General features: G+C 34.1%; 1 protein-coding gene across 1 annotated transcript in view; it reads left to right on the forward strand.

Moving 5' to 3' along the window:
* Positions 1 to 17,475, forward strand: part of Lrp1b (LDL receptor related protein 1B) — a 1,533,520-nt gene that overhangs the window by 1,067,380 nt on the left and 448,665 nt on the right. The window contains exons 35-39 of the mRNA XM_028754677.1: positions 6,592 to 6,726; positions 7,288 to 7,417; positions 16,559 to 16,685; positions 16,804 to 16,955; positions 17,262 to 17,386. Of these exons, the coding sequence (XP_028610510.1) occupies positions 6,592 to 6,726; positions 7,288 to 7,417; positions 16,559 to 16,685; positions 16,804 to 16,955; positions 17,262 to 17,386 (669 nt within the window). The remainder of the gene's footprint in view (positions 1 to 6,591; positions 6,727 to 7,287; positions 7,418 to 16,558; positions 16,686 to 16,803; positions 16,956 to 17,261; positions 17,387 to 17,475) is intronic.

Genomic DNA, 17,475 nt, shown 5'->3' on the forward strand with positions numbered 1-17,475 from the left:
CAGAAATAAACCCACACACCTATGGTCGTCTAATCTTTGACAAAGAAATCAAAACTTTTCAGTGGAGGAAAAAGAAGACAGCATATTCAACAAATGGTGCTGGTTCAGGTTGCAGTCACGATGTAGAGGAATGCAAATTGATCTATTCTTATCTCCTTGTACAAAGCAGAAGTCCAAGTGTATCAAGGTCCTCCACATAAAACCAGATACACTCAGTCTAATAAAGAGAAAGTAGTAAAGAGCCTTGAACATATTGGCATAGGGGAAATTTTCCTAAACAGAACACCAATGGCTCAGACTCTAAGATCAACTATTGACAAATGGGAATCTCAGATATTTGAAAAGCTTCTGTAAGGCAAAGGACAATGCCAATAGGAGAAAACTGCAACCAACAGATTATGAAAACATGTTTAATAATCCTACATCAAATAGAGGGCTAATATCCAAATATACAAAAAAACTCAAGAAGTTAGACTCAAGGGAACTGAGTAACCCTATTAAAAAGTGGAATTCAGAGCTATACAAAGAATTCCTAACTGAGGAACTGCAAATGCCTGAAAAGCACCTAAAGAAATGTTCACCATTCTTAATCATCAAGGAAATGCAAATCAAAATGATCCTGAGATTCTACCTCACTCCAGTCAGAATGGCTAAGGTCAAAAACTCAGGTGACAGCAGATGCTGGCAAGGATGTGGAGAAAAAGAAACACTCCTCTAGTGCTGGTGAGATTGCAAGCTGGTAAAAAGACTTTGGAAATTAATCTGGTGGTTCTTCAGAAAATTAGAAATAGTTCTACTTGAAGATACAGCTAAACCTCTTGGGCATATATCTAGGAGATTGTCCAACATATAACAAAGGCACATGCTTCAATATGTTCATAGCAGCCTCATTTATAATAGCCAAAAGCTGGAAACAACCCAGATGTCCCTCAACAGAAGAATGTATACAGAAATTTTGGTACATTTACATAATGGAGCTACTAAAACTCAACTATTAAAAACAATGGCTACATGAATTTTGCAGATAAATGGATGGAACTAAAAAAATCAACCTGAATGAGGTAACCCAGACACAAAAGAATGTACATGGTATGTCTTCACTGATAAGTGGATATTAGCTCAAAATATCAGAATATCCACGATATAACTCACAGGCAATATGAAGCTTTAAAAAAGGGAAGGACAAAGAGTGAATGCTTTAATCCTACTTAGAAGGGGAAACAACATAATCATAGGAACTAGTGGGAGGGTGAGACCTGGGAGGAAGTGACCTAGGAGGGAGAGAAGAGGGGGAGGGAGAAAGCGGGCAGGATCAGGTATGGGAAGAGACAGGAGAGAAGTTCAGAGGAACAGGGAATTGAACAGAAATATGTAGCAATGGGGGATGAGTAACTGGAAGTAGACACTAGAAAATCCCAGATGCAAGGGAAGCAAGAGGTTTCTAGGACCCAATGGGGATGACATTAGTCAAAATACCCAACAAAGGATAGATAGAACCTGTAGAGACCACCTCCAGTATATAGGCACAAACCCCATTTGAAGGATGGGACCACCCACTCATCTCAAAAATTTTAACCCAGAATTGTTCCTGTCTAAAGGAAATGCAGGGATAAAAATGAAGTAGAGACTGAAGGAAAGACCATCCAGAGACCACCCAACCTAGGGATCCATTCCATCTGCAGACATCAACCCAAACACTATAGCTGATGCCAAAAAGTACTTGATGACAGAAGCCTGGTATAGCTGTCTCTTGAGACTCTCTGACAACATCTAACCAATCCAGATACAAATACTCATAGGAACCATTGCACTGAGCCCATGGATTTCAATGAAGGAGTTAGAGGAAGAACTGTAAGAGCTGACAGAGATTGCAAGCCCACATGAAGAACACAATATCAACTAACAGGACTACCTGGAACTCACAGAGACTAAACAACCAAAGAGAGGCCCATGGATCCAGCAGCATATGTAGCAGAGGATTGCTTTATCTGGCATCACTGAGAGGGGAGGCCATTAGTCCTGTGGAAACTTTACACTTGTGCATAATCATAACATCATAACAGGATGCTAGACTGGTGAGGCAGGAGTTGATGGGTGGTTAGGGGAGCACCCTCATAGAGGCAAAATGGACAGGATACGGAATGGGGGCTTTGCAGAGAGGAAACTCAGAAGGTAGACAACATTTGAAATGTAAATAAATAAAATAACCAATAAAAAAGAAAGGTCTTTATAACAGTTAAACTCAAGCTTAATTTTTAGATACTGCATTTCACTTATACACAATTGAAAAAGGTTTTCACATTAGCAGATGATTCTTTTGTTCTTATTAATATAAATATAGGTAAATATATTTATATCATATTTATATATGAAGGGAAGTAGCTGGTAGAGGTGAAGTACTTCATGAAATCTCCATACAATTGACATAGATAAGATTAGAACAAGGTGTTGGCTTTATTTTTGTATATTTTACTAACCAACAATTGAATTGATGACTATTTCATTAAAAGAGAAAACCAAAGTGATTTAGTACTGTATTGAATTTTGTTTGTTTCAACACACATGTTTACTTTATAGAAAAGTGTATAAATTTATGCTGGAAATTTTGATATTAAAACAGATAAAGCAAGGCATTTACAAGAGCTAGTAAATAAATACATGTTAATGATTTATAAGAAAGTAAATATTTAAGGTTTAAAAGTCTTTTTTTTTTTTTTTTTGGTTTTTCGAGACAGGGTTTCTCTGTATAGCCCTGGCTGTCCTGGAACTCACTCTGTAGACCAGGCTGGCCTTGAACTCAGAAATCCGCCTGCCTCTGCCTCCCAAGTGCTGGGATTAAAGGCGTGCGCCACCACCGCCCGGCTTAAAAGTCTTTAAAAGACTTACATTTACTGATTAGTCTTTAAGTCCTTATGCACCCAAAATTTTCTCCCAAAATAAAAAAAACAATTTCTTTCATTTTCAGTTATTACTATGACAAAGTAAACTTTAATTCTGGCTTAATTACAATGTACTATATCTGTCCTCCAGTCTTTCGACTCGGACTCCTTGAGAATTCTTGTAAAATTGTAAAATTTATAGGAATGTCCTCTAAACTGGTGGCAGTGATAATATCATTGTAAGTATCAATATCTACAATTATACATTTTTCTTTTCTATTAGTAGTGTGATATTATTACCAAATCATATTTTTTCAAGAAAATTCATTTATTTGTTTGTTGTTTGTTTATGCTTTTTTTCTTCAAGACAGTGTATCTCTGTGTAACCCAGGCTGTCTTGAAACTTTCTCTGTAAAACAAGCTTGCCTCCAACTCAGAGATCTGCCTGAAGGCTCACAACCAAAAGTATAAGTAAACTTGATTTTTAAATTTTATTCCACAACAAATATTCTATGATTTTAGGGAAAGTATCTGATCTATTCATAATCATATGCTTACATCTGTAATAAATCTTAGCACTGCCTATTAGTCAATATCTTTTGAATGAAGGTGAAATGATGTTTAGGAGCTATTTAACTTGAGATAAATTTCAGGCAAAGTTAATGGCATATACTCTTGATTTTCTCCCTTCCCTTTATATATACATTTTCTGTCTTTAGAGTTTATATTTATCAGGATGGAATTTAATTCCTGTATTATTGAAACAGTTTACATAATCAATATTTTGCAGGTATTCATAGATATTAGCAACATTACAATTAAAAATATGTTAGTGCACACTCACAATAAATATGTGACAAATTAAGGGAATGCATTTGGGTGTAAATAAATGATGTGTTGTTTCCTTCTCTTTAACCTTCTCAGGAACTATCAGGTAGCTGATCTGCTGAGCACAGAATAAATCTAAGATTCTTCTAAGTACTCAGTGCTAGAGCTATCAAAATGGACTTTAAGCCCACTTTCAGTCCTCATATGTACAATGTTGCTATATAATATGATTTGTCAGGAAAAAACTGGATGAATAAAGTCTCTATCATAAAATATTTTAGTCTATTTCTAATAAGCAATGTAGATATAATTTTCAAGCCAATACCATAATAGGCACATATGTACAGTGAATGGCAGTACATGTAATTCCTGGTTTTACAGGATGGACCTCTTCATGGATTCAAAGAGTAATAAACTGAGAATATTGTGGTTTTCTTTTTTAGTTTCCTGCTTAATGACTGACTTTACGAATTACATTGTTCACATTCATCTCATATTATTGTGTCTTTCCAATTGTTTTCCTATGTTTCTTAAAGTACTTATAAACTTCCTCATGTCAGAACTATCCCCCATGTGAAAAATATGTTCTCCATTTGCTACATACCTACCAGTTTTTATACAGTGTGTTTTATTCACTTTTGAAATCACCAAGTGTTTACTGTGAGGTTGATACGTGAGGAGCTTGTCCTAGTTCCTAGGAACAAAGCTTTAAAGAAATACATCACTATAAGACAGACATAAACAAATCAATAAATGTGTTTTTATGTTCAGAGGTTATAATAAATTTTATGGAAGGTACATGTCATGAAATGGCATGAATACCCACTTATCAATACTTATGGATGAGAAAAGGACCAATAAATGTCTTTGATATTAATGGGTACTATAGAGAAGAATAAAATCAGTGAGGGACAAAAAAAAGTGACAAAAAATATTTTTATAGCACAGTCAGAAATGTTTTATTAAGAAGGGAATATTTGAGTCTCTAACAATCTATAAAAAGAATATTCTAGAAAAAGAACATTCCATGCTGAAAGGAAAAGTAGTATTACCAACCATGAAGCTTAAGGGGATTTAGTTTGACTCCAAAGCAGGAAAATCAGTGTTACGAAAGATGGTTTGAGGGAGAAAGAAAGTGGGAAAATTTCAGGGTGCAGAGATCCAGAGGTCTTGGGTGGATCATGAAGTTCATGGCAAAGAACCATATTTTCACCATCTTTAGGTGTAGTTGCAGGAGTTGTGAAGGAAAGGAGTCAAGTGAAGTCTTACTTAACTTTGATATGTTTTGTCCTAAATTGAAAAATGGCTCCTCCAGGAGAAAGTTTTGGAGCCAACATAGAAGCCAGTAAGAAGTTGTTGGAGACTCCAGGTAAAAGTTAGGGGCTTAATTTCAGTGTAGAAATAAGTGGAATTTTTATGAATGGGAGTTGTGTTTTAAAAGAATAACAAAATGAATAATGAATTACTGGAAATGGATTTGATATGAGCATATTTGTCAAGTAACTGGATGTAAAACACAAGAAAAAGGAAATAAAGAGAACCCCAAGGCCTGAGGTTGATGCTCATCATTGCCATGGTAGGTGCTTTCAGGAAGACTATAGGACAGTCTTCTTTGTAGTGATTGTCTTAGACCAATGCAAGGAAGAAAAATGTAGACAGTCTGGCAATGTCTACCTGATCTTTCACAGTGCTCATTACTTGAGTGAAAACATTGAACTCAGTATACATTACTATTTACACAAAAGAAAATCATTTTGTCCAAGACTTCTTACCAAGTCCCTGTTTCAGTAGTAAAACTGTATAAACTGACAGACAGATCAGAGAAATGCTTCCTTCTCTAGTAGCTATGTGTATACATTGCCTTCAGCTTGACTTCAAAGTATGGTATCTCTTACATAACTGTTTTGAGAAAAGTGTTACTTGTATCACCTCCCATTCTGGTGTAAGAAATGAGGCTATGCTTCATTTGACATGGAATCCTAAGATTTACTAACAAATGCCTTCATTATATTAATTGCATTGTCTTTATTTCTATAATCTGTCAGTGTGCCAGAAGTAAGTTGTTTCTAAAGGATTTATTCTTCAGTGTCAATATTGGCTGCAGCATAAAACCTTATCTGGTAGCAAATTTATTATTTAATTATTTGTCTGCATGTCTTTCTAGAAGTCATGTAGAAAATCATTGGCCTATAATTGCTATCCTTCATGCATATGAGTATATATGTAATATATTTTATATTAATTGTTAGGCTTATTTTTCATTAAAATATTAAAAAACATAGTTATTTAGAAACTTGATGATAGCATGGCACAATTCTTCAAATATTCTAGGATTTTTATAAAATGAATCTGAGAAATAATACAAAGGAATTGTTTACATTTAAGATGCTATTATGTATTCAAAAGGAATAATTGGTGATGATGTGATTTCAATCTTTATAGACATCAAATGACCTTTTACTTAAAATATCCTTGACACAATCAAAAGGACTTCACGTGACTTTCTGCTGTCTCTGTACTCTGGACATCCTTGAGTTATTTATCCTCCATAGTATTCATTGTACAGTCAGATGACTCAGAAATAAGTTCTTAAAAAGGAGCAAATACTAGAAGAAAAGACATTTTTATTTCATAGGAATAAAAACGTACTGATTTAAAACAATATCAAAAATGTAATAAAATTTTTCATAAATTTATCTTTAAATTTTAAATGTTAAAATTAATTTCTTTCCATAGTTTCCTTCCTACTATTTCTATTAGTAGATTATAGCAAAGCATACTTAGAATCTATTCAAGATGATCCCACAATGATTCTGATGTCATCCTAATATGTATAGCGATGCATTTAATGATATGTGGGTTTTTTGTGTGTGTTTACCAATAGAAAATGACACCATCTATTGGACAGACATTGGCCTTAATAAAATCAGCAGATCTAAAAGAGACCAGACTTGGAAAGAAGACATTGTTACCAATGGCTTGGGGAGAGTGGAAGGAATAGCTGTTGACTGGATTGCTGGTAAAATCTATGGCTTCTTTTTCTATTTATTCAACAGTTATATTTTTTCTTGGGCATTCATTCTTCTTTTAAAAATTTCTGGTTCTTGTTTCAGACATCTTAAAAATTCCATCTAGCCAAGAGTGTAAATAATCTCCTTTGCATTTGGTTCATCTCTTTCTATTGCCTTTGGATAAGTATTTCTATGTAGATGTAGAGTTTGTATTGTTAACTCTGCTCAATTCTCCTGAGAGTTCCACAAGGGAAAAACAAAATACAAGAAGTTTCCTTTTGCTTAGAGCCAGTATAAAGTTAAAACAAAGACTTTGAAGAGTTGGGAGAAGATTCAGCTTATTTTTACTATGTCAATATATAACTGCATAATTTAAACCAGCAAAATATAACATTTACATTGGAAGTCTCTATAAAATAGTATAATTAAGGATGTTTAGCAAATTCATTATAGAAGAAAGCAAACAAGATCTTAGTTATATGAATACTCAGAAAATTAATTTTAAGTATAATTGATAAGCAATTCTATTTTTTCTATCTTGATTGTGAACATTTCTATATTTCTCCTAGGCAACATATATTGGACAGATCATGGTTTCAATTTAATTGAAGTTGCAAGACTCAATGGCTCTTTCCGTTATGTAATTATTTCCCAAGGCCTGGATCAACCAAGATCTATAGCCGTGCACCCAGAAAAAGGGTAATTTTAAGGATTAGATATACTTTCTGGATATGAACTGTATTTCCTTAAGTTATATTAAGAAAATTTAGACAGTAAAAATATTTAAACTATAATATCTACAACATAATTTTAGCACAGAAAGTATATTTGAATTTTTCAATGTTGGATGAAGTCATATTTATCATAATATAATGTATTTCATTCATGCCAATAACCTATTTCCTCTCTTATCTCACACCAATTTCTACCCTTTCTTCCAAGCTAGAATTGCTCCTACTTTCTAAATTTTTACTTCTTAGTATTTGTTACTCAATGAGTTGAAATAGAGTTGAGTGGATGTACATGATAGAGGAACATTTAGCAGATCACAGGCAGCTTACCAGTGGCTATGCTGCTGGGAATAAAATGATTAATGTACTCTCAACAACCATTAACTGCCAAGAGTGAATCAGGATAGATGGTGCCCAAAGATCAAACCCTTTATCCATGATCAGATGTTGATGGGTACATCTCATGTGCAGATAAACACTTCTGTTAGTTTTTGACATGTAGACACAATTGTTTTACATTTTATCCTTAGATAAATCAAATGGGCAAACAAAAAGTTTAAATATTGATACATTTAATATTACAATATTTAGTCAATCACTTCAGGCTCAGATAATGTCCAAGTCAAAGAAAGTGGCACCAAGTGTCAGAATAAGCTTAGTTACTATAGGTAATAGTGCTTCTGACTTGTCAGCATAAAAAGAGACAAGTTTTGCTCTCTTTTCTGGAGCTTCTAACTCATTCTCCTTTGTGAATTGTTTCTTAATTGGCCTATCTTTCTTTTTGTTATAATATATATATATATATATATATATTTATTAGTGTGTCATAGTGACATTTTCTACAAGTACACAGGTCATTATGATAATCCTTACCGCTTATTATTTACCTTTAATCTCTTCTTACACTTAGTGATCCCCTTCTCCCTTCCAATTAGTACCTACCCTTCTATGATATCTTTTGGGGGTGAGTTTCCCCAGTGAGTTTCAACAGGAGTACTTACAAGAATCAGAATTAAGGGTTACGTACAAGCACACTGACATCTTATCAAAAGCTATACTACTAAACAAACTCTCTCTGTCTGTCTCTCTCCCTTTTCCTCTCTTTGCCTCTCTCCTTCTCCTTCTTCTCCCCTCTTCTCTCTTCTCCCACTCTCCTTTTTGTTTGTCTCCAAATCACAATCTGTCTATACTTACTCATGGAGTGGAGGTATCTCTTGAGTCCCAGCCCCCTTATCAAGTATAAACTACTAATAAGTCCTCTGGTGATATCATGTTGGAACCTTCTGATTCCCTCTCCATTTCTGTGAGAAAAAGCTGATTGACCCAATGTAGAGCAAGTCTTGAGTAGGCAAGATGTGCTGCTGAGAATTAAAGTATGTATTAGCTATGACATACTAAAAACAGCAAACCACAATGCTCCACCATTTTTTCTGGCTCTTGCATTCTTTTTGCCTCATTTTTCAAAATGTTCCATGAACCTTGAGGGGTGCTATAGTTGTTCCAATTAGGGCCAAATGTTATGTCATCTGTTTTCAGTACATTCTTGATTTATGTGTTTCTGTAATAACATCTTAGCCACCACTCATTGAAAAATAAAAACAAAGAACCTTTTATGACCAAAGTTGACAGCAATACTAATCTATTGTCATAATCATAAATATTTAGAAGGCAATTTGAAAGACCCATCATATTTATTTACCAAAACAAAAGCAGGATCTTTCCCTCTAAGGAATATATCATTTCCAGACATATTTTAACCAGATTTATACTACCAGAAATAAATTTCCCTCTCTAAGTGGGCAAGAAATACAATCAGAAAGTGGTTTTATCTTCCAGAGTCAAATTACTAATGTACCAATGAGCATATCCTGCCAGGCAGATCATTTTTGTAACATAAAGAATTCTCAGTTGAGTATAATTGCAGATAACAATTCCCCTCGAACAAGCTGAACAACATTTCTAAAATCAAGAAAGCTAGTTTTTAGGAAGGAAGCTTCTAGCTCACTTCCAGCTTGGTTTTTCTATGTCAAGTACTAAACACATATTTTCAGCAATAAGGTCTTTCTTACTATCTAGTTCTTGTGTGAAACTAAGAGCAGTAACATTAACCTGTGCTGTTTTGGGCACTGCAGAATCTTCCCGGCTGGAACTTTCATTTAATAATGTTATGGTTTGGGAGAGATTCTTTATCTGTCAATTCAAGATAACTTCATCCAACCTCTTTTTTTGTTTCGAATTTTAATAATTTTACAAAGTAATTGTTTACCATATGGCTTTTGCTCTCACACTTGATTGTGGTGACCTTCCTGTCTCCTTTTGTTCTCAGTTCCCTCACTCTGTATCTGTATTTAAACTTCTCTAAAACCTAATACTTCAATCTGTTTTTTGCTCCTGTCATGGGGCTCTCTGTAGTTTCCTTTCCTCTATACACACTCCTGCATAAATATACATATAAAAATTAAGAACTAGGATCCACATATGAGAGAGAACATGAGGTGTTTGGATTTCTGACTTGTCCTGTATCACTTACAATATTTTTCAGTTTTCCAATTATTGTAATTTCAATTACCTTTACAAATGATGAAAAGTCAATTATGTACATATAGCACATTTTCATTCTCTGTTCATCAGTTGATGGGCATCTAGGCTGATTTGATTGCTTGTAGTAAACATGGGTGTGTAAGTTTCTCTGTTGTAGTATTCAGAGTACATGCCCAAAGAGAGCATGGTTGAGTTATTTAGTGGGCCCATTTCCAGTGTCTTGAGAAGCATCCACACTGATTTCCATAGTGGCTGCAACTCTTTTAAATTCTTACACACAGTGAATAAGCATTTCCTAACAATGGCCATTCTGATTGCAATGATCTTTACATAACTGATTTTTTTTCACATTTCCTTAATGAGCATGGGTGTTGAAAATTTTTGTCTTAAATACTATTTAGTTTCTTAACCTATGCTTTATACAGTTATTTGCTTACTATTTAGCTTTTTTGTATATTATATATCTATTCTATCAGATATGTACCTGTAGAATATTTTCTTCTCTTTGGAGTCTTAATGTTGATGGTGTCTTCTGCTCTTCCACTTTAAGCATTAAATTTTACTCTTTAATTCACTGCTTTTATATTTAACCATGCCTTCAACATTCTCACTTGGAAAACTTGCAAGATATACTTTCAAAAATATTATAGTAACATCCATTACTCCACATATAAACCAAGGATTGGCTTTATAGAATTTAATCAACGTGTTGATCTGACCATTAGTGGTGATACATGATGAGTTAAAGGAGAAAAGAGAAAGAAAAAGGAAAAACTCTGTAAGAGTCTTTGTGTGTGAAGGGGGGGTGAGGGAGAAGGAATGGGAGTGGGGGGAGAGGGAAAGAGAGAGGGAGAGAGATTAAAGAAGCAGGAAGTGAAGTATTCCAAGCCGACAGCTCTAAAGGATTAGCTGTTAAAAGATGATAGAGCTGAAAGTTAGTTAAAGTACAGAGAGACATCAGGAGATACAGAGGACATCTCCATCAGAAGGCTGAGTTCCAAGACAGCTTTAAGCGTCCGAAGGGGAGCACTTCTGAAAGAGTCAAACAGGAACTAGATGCTTTCACCTGACATGGGATTGCCCTGCCCGTTTAAAGCAGTGACAAAGTAAAAAGATGAATCAGGGCTAGTTACTTCATAGGATCATCAGCATGAACCAAAAATTCTGGGAATGTCAGCTGTAGGAGAAGGTAAGATGAAAATGCTGTGAGCCAGTGGAAACCAGAGTGACCCCAGAAGTCTCCTTCCCAAACAATGGAGCTTCTCCGGTTTGCTCAGATGTCACTCCACTGTTCTACACTCTTCTACTTTATCACTTTATACTTCTTTTTCTCAATGAAATACCTTCCTCTTGCTTTCAAATAATACTCATATCCTTTACTTTTGGACAAAACTAGAAATGTTTTATTAATCTTTCAATATTTATTCTCAGTTTTAGAATTGTGGTTTGGGCTTAACTTCTCATTGCTGAGTTTTCACAGCCTCATGATGAAAATGTTTCTAGGTTTTACTTTCCTTGCTTTCTCTTGCACCCTTGTTTTCTTTGACCATCTACCCAAGAATTCAGTTTTCTATTCATCCCTCAGCAGCCATGATATTTCTGGTTCTCTCTGAGGGTTCCTACAACTTGTAGGGCATCTGCACTGCTTCTCTTTATTTCCTACACTACAGCCTTTCTCTCTCTCAGTTTATTATTTGAACAGATCTCAATTCAAGACTCTCATTGAATTATTGGACATACAGATAAATCTATAAAATATATATAAGTATTTGTACAATATAAAAATCAATTGAATCTCTTTATTACAAATTCCTTTTAGATTTATATGTCTGTTGTAGTAGAGAGTTTGTGCTGCACTGTTTTGGCTCCCAGCAGATTGCACGCATACACCTGCCCAGGACCTGTCTTTGGCTCCACAAATGAAAGATACACATATATTAGGTTATTTTTAAAATGCTTTGGCTACATTAAATGCTAGGAACTCCAAAACCTTTCCCTGTCACCCTAGTTCCAATTGGGGAAGTAGCCAGTGGCCATTTACCTGAATTTTCACATAACTTGTTGTCCTTCCCACTGTGTCCTAGTCCTCGCAACTCTAAGAGTCCCAGCCCATCTCCCTTTGCCCAGCCATTGGCCACTGACATCTTTATTGATGACCAAAAACCAATTGGGGATAAGGACACACAGCTTCCTGAGTGAATTAAAACATTAGAACCAATCTCCAACAGTCTGTCATTGAACCAACCTCACATTACCCCTCCCCCACTGACTTCCTTTCTTAAAAACAGAATTCTCATTGTTATCACCCTCCAAAAATGTCATATCCTTTTGCCCTGGTTACCATAAGCCATCTATCTCTTCTACCCTCAAATCTTTCCATTTCTCTCTGTAGCCATTGGTCAGAGTCACCTGTTCGCTTCTTTGAAAGGCCATGAACCTATCAGTGACTCAGCAAGATCTCCGAAAATAGTTTTGACTTCCTAATCTTTATCCCTAATGTAAAAGATACATTTCAGTTCATGAGCCAAGAAACTTAATACTTATAACACTATTAAATTATTTTTTATGGACCCCTCTTTTGGTAGAAAGCATTTAATAAATAGTCACATGAATGGAGGTTTTCATGTTTTCAGCTAAGAGTAGAAATGATTTACAGGAAATAATTATTAGTATTTGAAAACACCAGTGACAGGTGTCTCTCTACACATTGGCATGAATTTATTTATTGACTTGACTTCAGTGGAAAAGACATTAAAATGGAAGGTTTATGAAAATTATTCAAAATGATTTCCAAACAATGTTAACAGAATTTTAAGTGCTAAAATTCCCGTTTTGGAAGTAAAATACAGCATTTTACAATTCTGTTTGAAATTAAAACATGGCAGGTGATACTGTCCAGGGAAATGGGGACCATAATGAAATAAATTATCTAAATTCAAGATATAAATGTGCCATGTAAAGTGGGCATGAAGCCCGTTTTGAAACAATAGACTTGAAGTCTTTTTAAATGTAGCCAAATGCAAAACTGGAACCACCTAGGAATTTAGTTCCACTTGAAAAGTCAGCTTCTCTTCCTAGACTTTTTTCCTCTCTTGGCTGCTTCTCAGTATTAAGCAGAATTGAATGTAATAACTTTCCTTATACTGAAAAGTCATTTTCCATGAATGAAAAGTATAGGAAGTAATAGCATGATATAGAAAGATCTAATCAATCATGCATGGCATAAAATTTTAAGTAAAACTAAACATTGTACTTCTTTCTTAGTCACCTGGATATATGTTGTCTATTCTGATTCAGCATTATATCTCTGTGTAAGAAGTATAGTTTTCATGTTAGTTTAACAATTTATTACCTAAATTAAAATTTAATACAACATAGCATTTGATTTTGATAATGTTTAAAAATGTTCAAAATTTTTCTGTGCTAAATTTGCCCTGTAAGTATACTCTTGTCCATTTTCTCAGCCACACCATTCAACATTATAAGCATTTCAAGGATGAAAAGCATGACCTCATGCAGATATACTCTTCTATAGGTGTTGTGTATTCCTAAAGCTTCTACCTATTTAGGTTTCTACTTTTAGTTTCAGACTGAGGGAAAAATGTATTCATTTTGACCTTACATTTATAAGATATTACTTAATTTTCTTCCATTCAAAATCTCTTGACCATTGTGAAGTGATGCATTAATTACCCATCCACACACAGTTATATTTGGAATTGTATAGTAGGATATCTTTTCCAGCCACTCTTACATGGAGAAAAATTTGTATGAAATCTATATCCAGAATAGTTTTTATTTTGTTTTTACCCAGACATTTTATCAGTACTCATCTCAGCAGTTTGCATGGAAGCATCACAATTCAAAATAGAGTCTATTTATATTAAATACATTAAACTTGTTCTTCAAAACTAAGCTCCTATCTAACTGTTCAGGCTAGCTCCTCACAATCACCTCTTTTTATATACGAACATCTCTTGTTATATTCATTATAACTCAGGAAAGAAGCATTCAATATAAAATTATTAGCATTGACAGAACAATATACAGCAAAGATAATGGTATCAGCCTGTATTTGTGGTGCTTGAGTTTATTTTCTAGTTTGCTCATTGTTTGGTCAGATGAACCGAGTACATTCACTTTCAAAGCCATCCTTTCTGCAGCTGTGAGAAATGGGGCTAAAGTATGTTTACCTGCTTACTTAGAGTATCTGTTCCATAAGCTCCACAGAATGATACACAATTGCCAGGCATTTGGATTTATTTGAGTCAGCTTATTAAATTTATAAGGAGGAAAAGTAAAACAATAAATAACAAAGTAGCAGGTAGAACTAGAGAGAGTGAAACATCATCAAATTAAGTGCTCACAACACATCCCAGAAATGAGTGGATTAGCCTTTGAGAGGAAAAACCAAAGGCAATATCATTAAATTGTGGGCTTCCAAGTATCTAGCAGAAATTGATTCGGGGAGCCAGCTGGATTTTCAGGTTGAGAGTGTCCTTGGTAGAGAAGTATTGCCTCAGGTGAGGCTTCCACGTTAAAAACAACAAACAAACAAAACAACAAAAATAGCATCAGCTAGAGACCATCAAATCAGGGTCTTATATTATTATCCAGAAGAAACTGACTAGGGAAACTAGGTAGGAGAATTGTAAACAGCATTCCTCAGCTTCTCCATAGATGCACTTTTGGCTTTCATTTTCATTACAAATATTTTTACATTATAGGATAAATAGTAATCTTGTTTGGGAATAGTCTGTCCTCGAGCTCTCTTCAAGGACAGAGTGTTCTTTTAAATCACCTTTAGCTAGTTGCTTCAGAGCCCAGGAAGTGAGTTTTACCTGAAAGAAGGGAGTCTGATTTCAATAAGTTTGAACAGCTCAGGATGATTTACCAATGTAATGTACATTACACTGCTCATTTAAAAGTCTGCTTCCTTGTTCAGTTGGTGTATTTGTGAACAGATTGGCATTAAGAAGAAGGTTTATTATATGCATTTCCATCCCTATTTGAATATTTTAAAACATGATAACAATCAACAATGACTCTCCTAGTTGCCACAGGGACTCCATTGTAATTCAACACCTTCTGCTTTTTAAGAATTATGACATTTGTCCTCAGTGAATTAAATGACATCATACATTTGTCTACCAATTAAAAATTGTAATATGTTGAAACTATCATTTAAGGATTTTGACTTTACCGTATACATGTTTTATGCCTTTAAACAAGTTTCACACTAATAAAGTATTAGTAAAATTTTCTATAAAATTTTCCCTTTTTGAACCATAAAACTTCTACATATGAATGACAGTGTACTCAGAATTGGATTTTTAGTCACACCTCTTTCATAATGTTGTCAAATAGCAACATGAATATTTTTTACAACTTCAAAATCAAGTATCAAAATAATTCAAAATGTGAATAAATCAAATGTACTTATTTTATGTATTTCAAGTTTTGAGGTTAATTAATAATTTTATATGTGAATAAAAAATAAACAAGTTTTCTTTAGGTTTCTTATATGAAACCTTGTGATATTTCTCTGAGTCATACTAACTCATATATGAATCTTCACAGAAAATGCATACTTGTTCCTGTCTGAAATAATGATTATCATATTTTTCATAACTTTAGTTTTTCATAGTTTGAAAGCTTGTGATACATAGTTTCAAAATTAAGAACAATTATATTTCTCCAAAAGCATGTTTTATTCTGCTATTGTATAAATATTGAAATTAATGAATGAATGAGTAAAAATGAATTGTTGCATTTATTTTTCACATTCTCTTTTTCACTATGTTTTGTTTCATGATACTTTAGCTTCTCTTTCTGGGTTGCATATTATTTCACATCACAGATTTTGAGATTATGAAAATGCATCCTTTTTTAAGTGTGAAATGTATATTAAGATGGAATCACAAGTTAAATCATTAAATTTTTAAATTTAAATTAGAGTGATTATATTTGAGTTATGACTACAGTTGTAAGCTGCAATGATTGGTTTATAGATGTATAAGTTATACGATGTTTAATTTTTAAATATCATAATTATTGAATGCTATATACAATTCTGAATAAAACAGAAAAAAAGGTTTTATTGAGCCTATAATTTAGTAGTGGACAATGTTCAAAATGATTAAGAAAGTAAAGAAAGGCCAATGTAATGTTTTACTCTATTTTAGGTTCTTTCCTATTAAGGTGTAGTCTTCATCATGCAATTACAATCAAAGAAACACCAGAAGCCTCATGAACAAAAAACTGAAAAAAAAAAAAAAACAAACCTAAAATCATTAAGCAGCAGGTTAGAGAAGAGAATTTCAGATAGGATGCACATATGCTGATGATTCTTCCAAAGCATTGAATTCATCTTTTTGATTTCTCCATCTGATTAAATATGTTTTATAATAAGATTTTATTATTCACTGCAGAGATATTTGTAAATTAAGTTGTATGGCTTATTATTTGGTTCTATTATGCACATTTTACTGTGAAGAGTTTTAACATGATCTTGTTTATTTAATGTCCCTTAATCTGTTACTTATTATCAATGATCATTTAATTTCAGCTTCTTGTTCTGGACTGAATGGGGACAAGTGCCCTGCATTGGGAAAGCTCGCCTAGATGGTTCTGAGAAGGTCATGATTGTAAGCATGGGGATAACATGGCCCAATGGCATCTCCATTGACTATGAGGTCTGTTGGACTCTTTTTAAGATTCTAAAGTGTGTTCACAGCCAACTTGCAATACTCACCGATATCATTAATAAATAACCAAAACAGTTTGTACTGCTGCTTTTCAATCACTTTTTAGGAAAATAAATTATACTGGTGTGATGCTCGCTCAGACAAGATCGAGAGAATTGACCTTGACACTGGTGGGAATCGTGAAGTGTTGCTGTCTGGGAGCAATGTGGATCTGTTTTCCGTTGCAGTCTTTGGGGCTTACATCTACTGGTCTGACAGGTAATTTATTTTTTCATAAGCGTTTGAGTCTCAAAATGTTATTTCAGTGCCATTTCTTTGCCCTTGAAGGATTAGCCACACTTTAGCAAGGTTACAGAAAGGATTTTAGAAAACCATGTAATTTTTACAGAGGAGGCTAAGTCAGCAAGACTCTCTAGCTATTCCATGGTCAAGCATTTCAGCACCACGCACTACAACTTGTTTCTTTTTCTTCTGTTTGCGCCAGGCCTTATCTTCAGTTTTACTTTGCGTTTTTTTTAATTAGTAGAAAACTGTTAATTCTGTATGTTCAACTTTTTTTGGCAGAGCACACGCCAATGGGTCGGTCAGAAGGGGCCACAAGAACGATGTCACAGAAACAGTAACCATGAGAACAGGACTTGGAGTCAACCTAAAGGAGATCAAAATTTTTAACCGAGTAAGAGAGAAAGGTCAGCATACTCAATGAAATATACATATAATAACTTTTGTATCATTTCTCACTTTGGTTTTAAAATTAAGAATGAAAGGGGATTATTAA

Source organism: Grammomys surdaster, unplaced genomic scaffold (assembly GCF_004785775.1).
Source record: "Grammomys surdaster isolate TR1022 unplaced genomic scaffold, NIH_TR_1.0 126035, whole genome shotgun sequence".
Taxonomy (NCBI): domain Eukaryota; kingdom Metazoa; phylum Chordata; class Mammalia; order Rodentia; family Muridae; genus Grammomys; species Grammomys surdaster.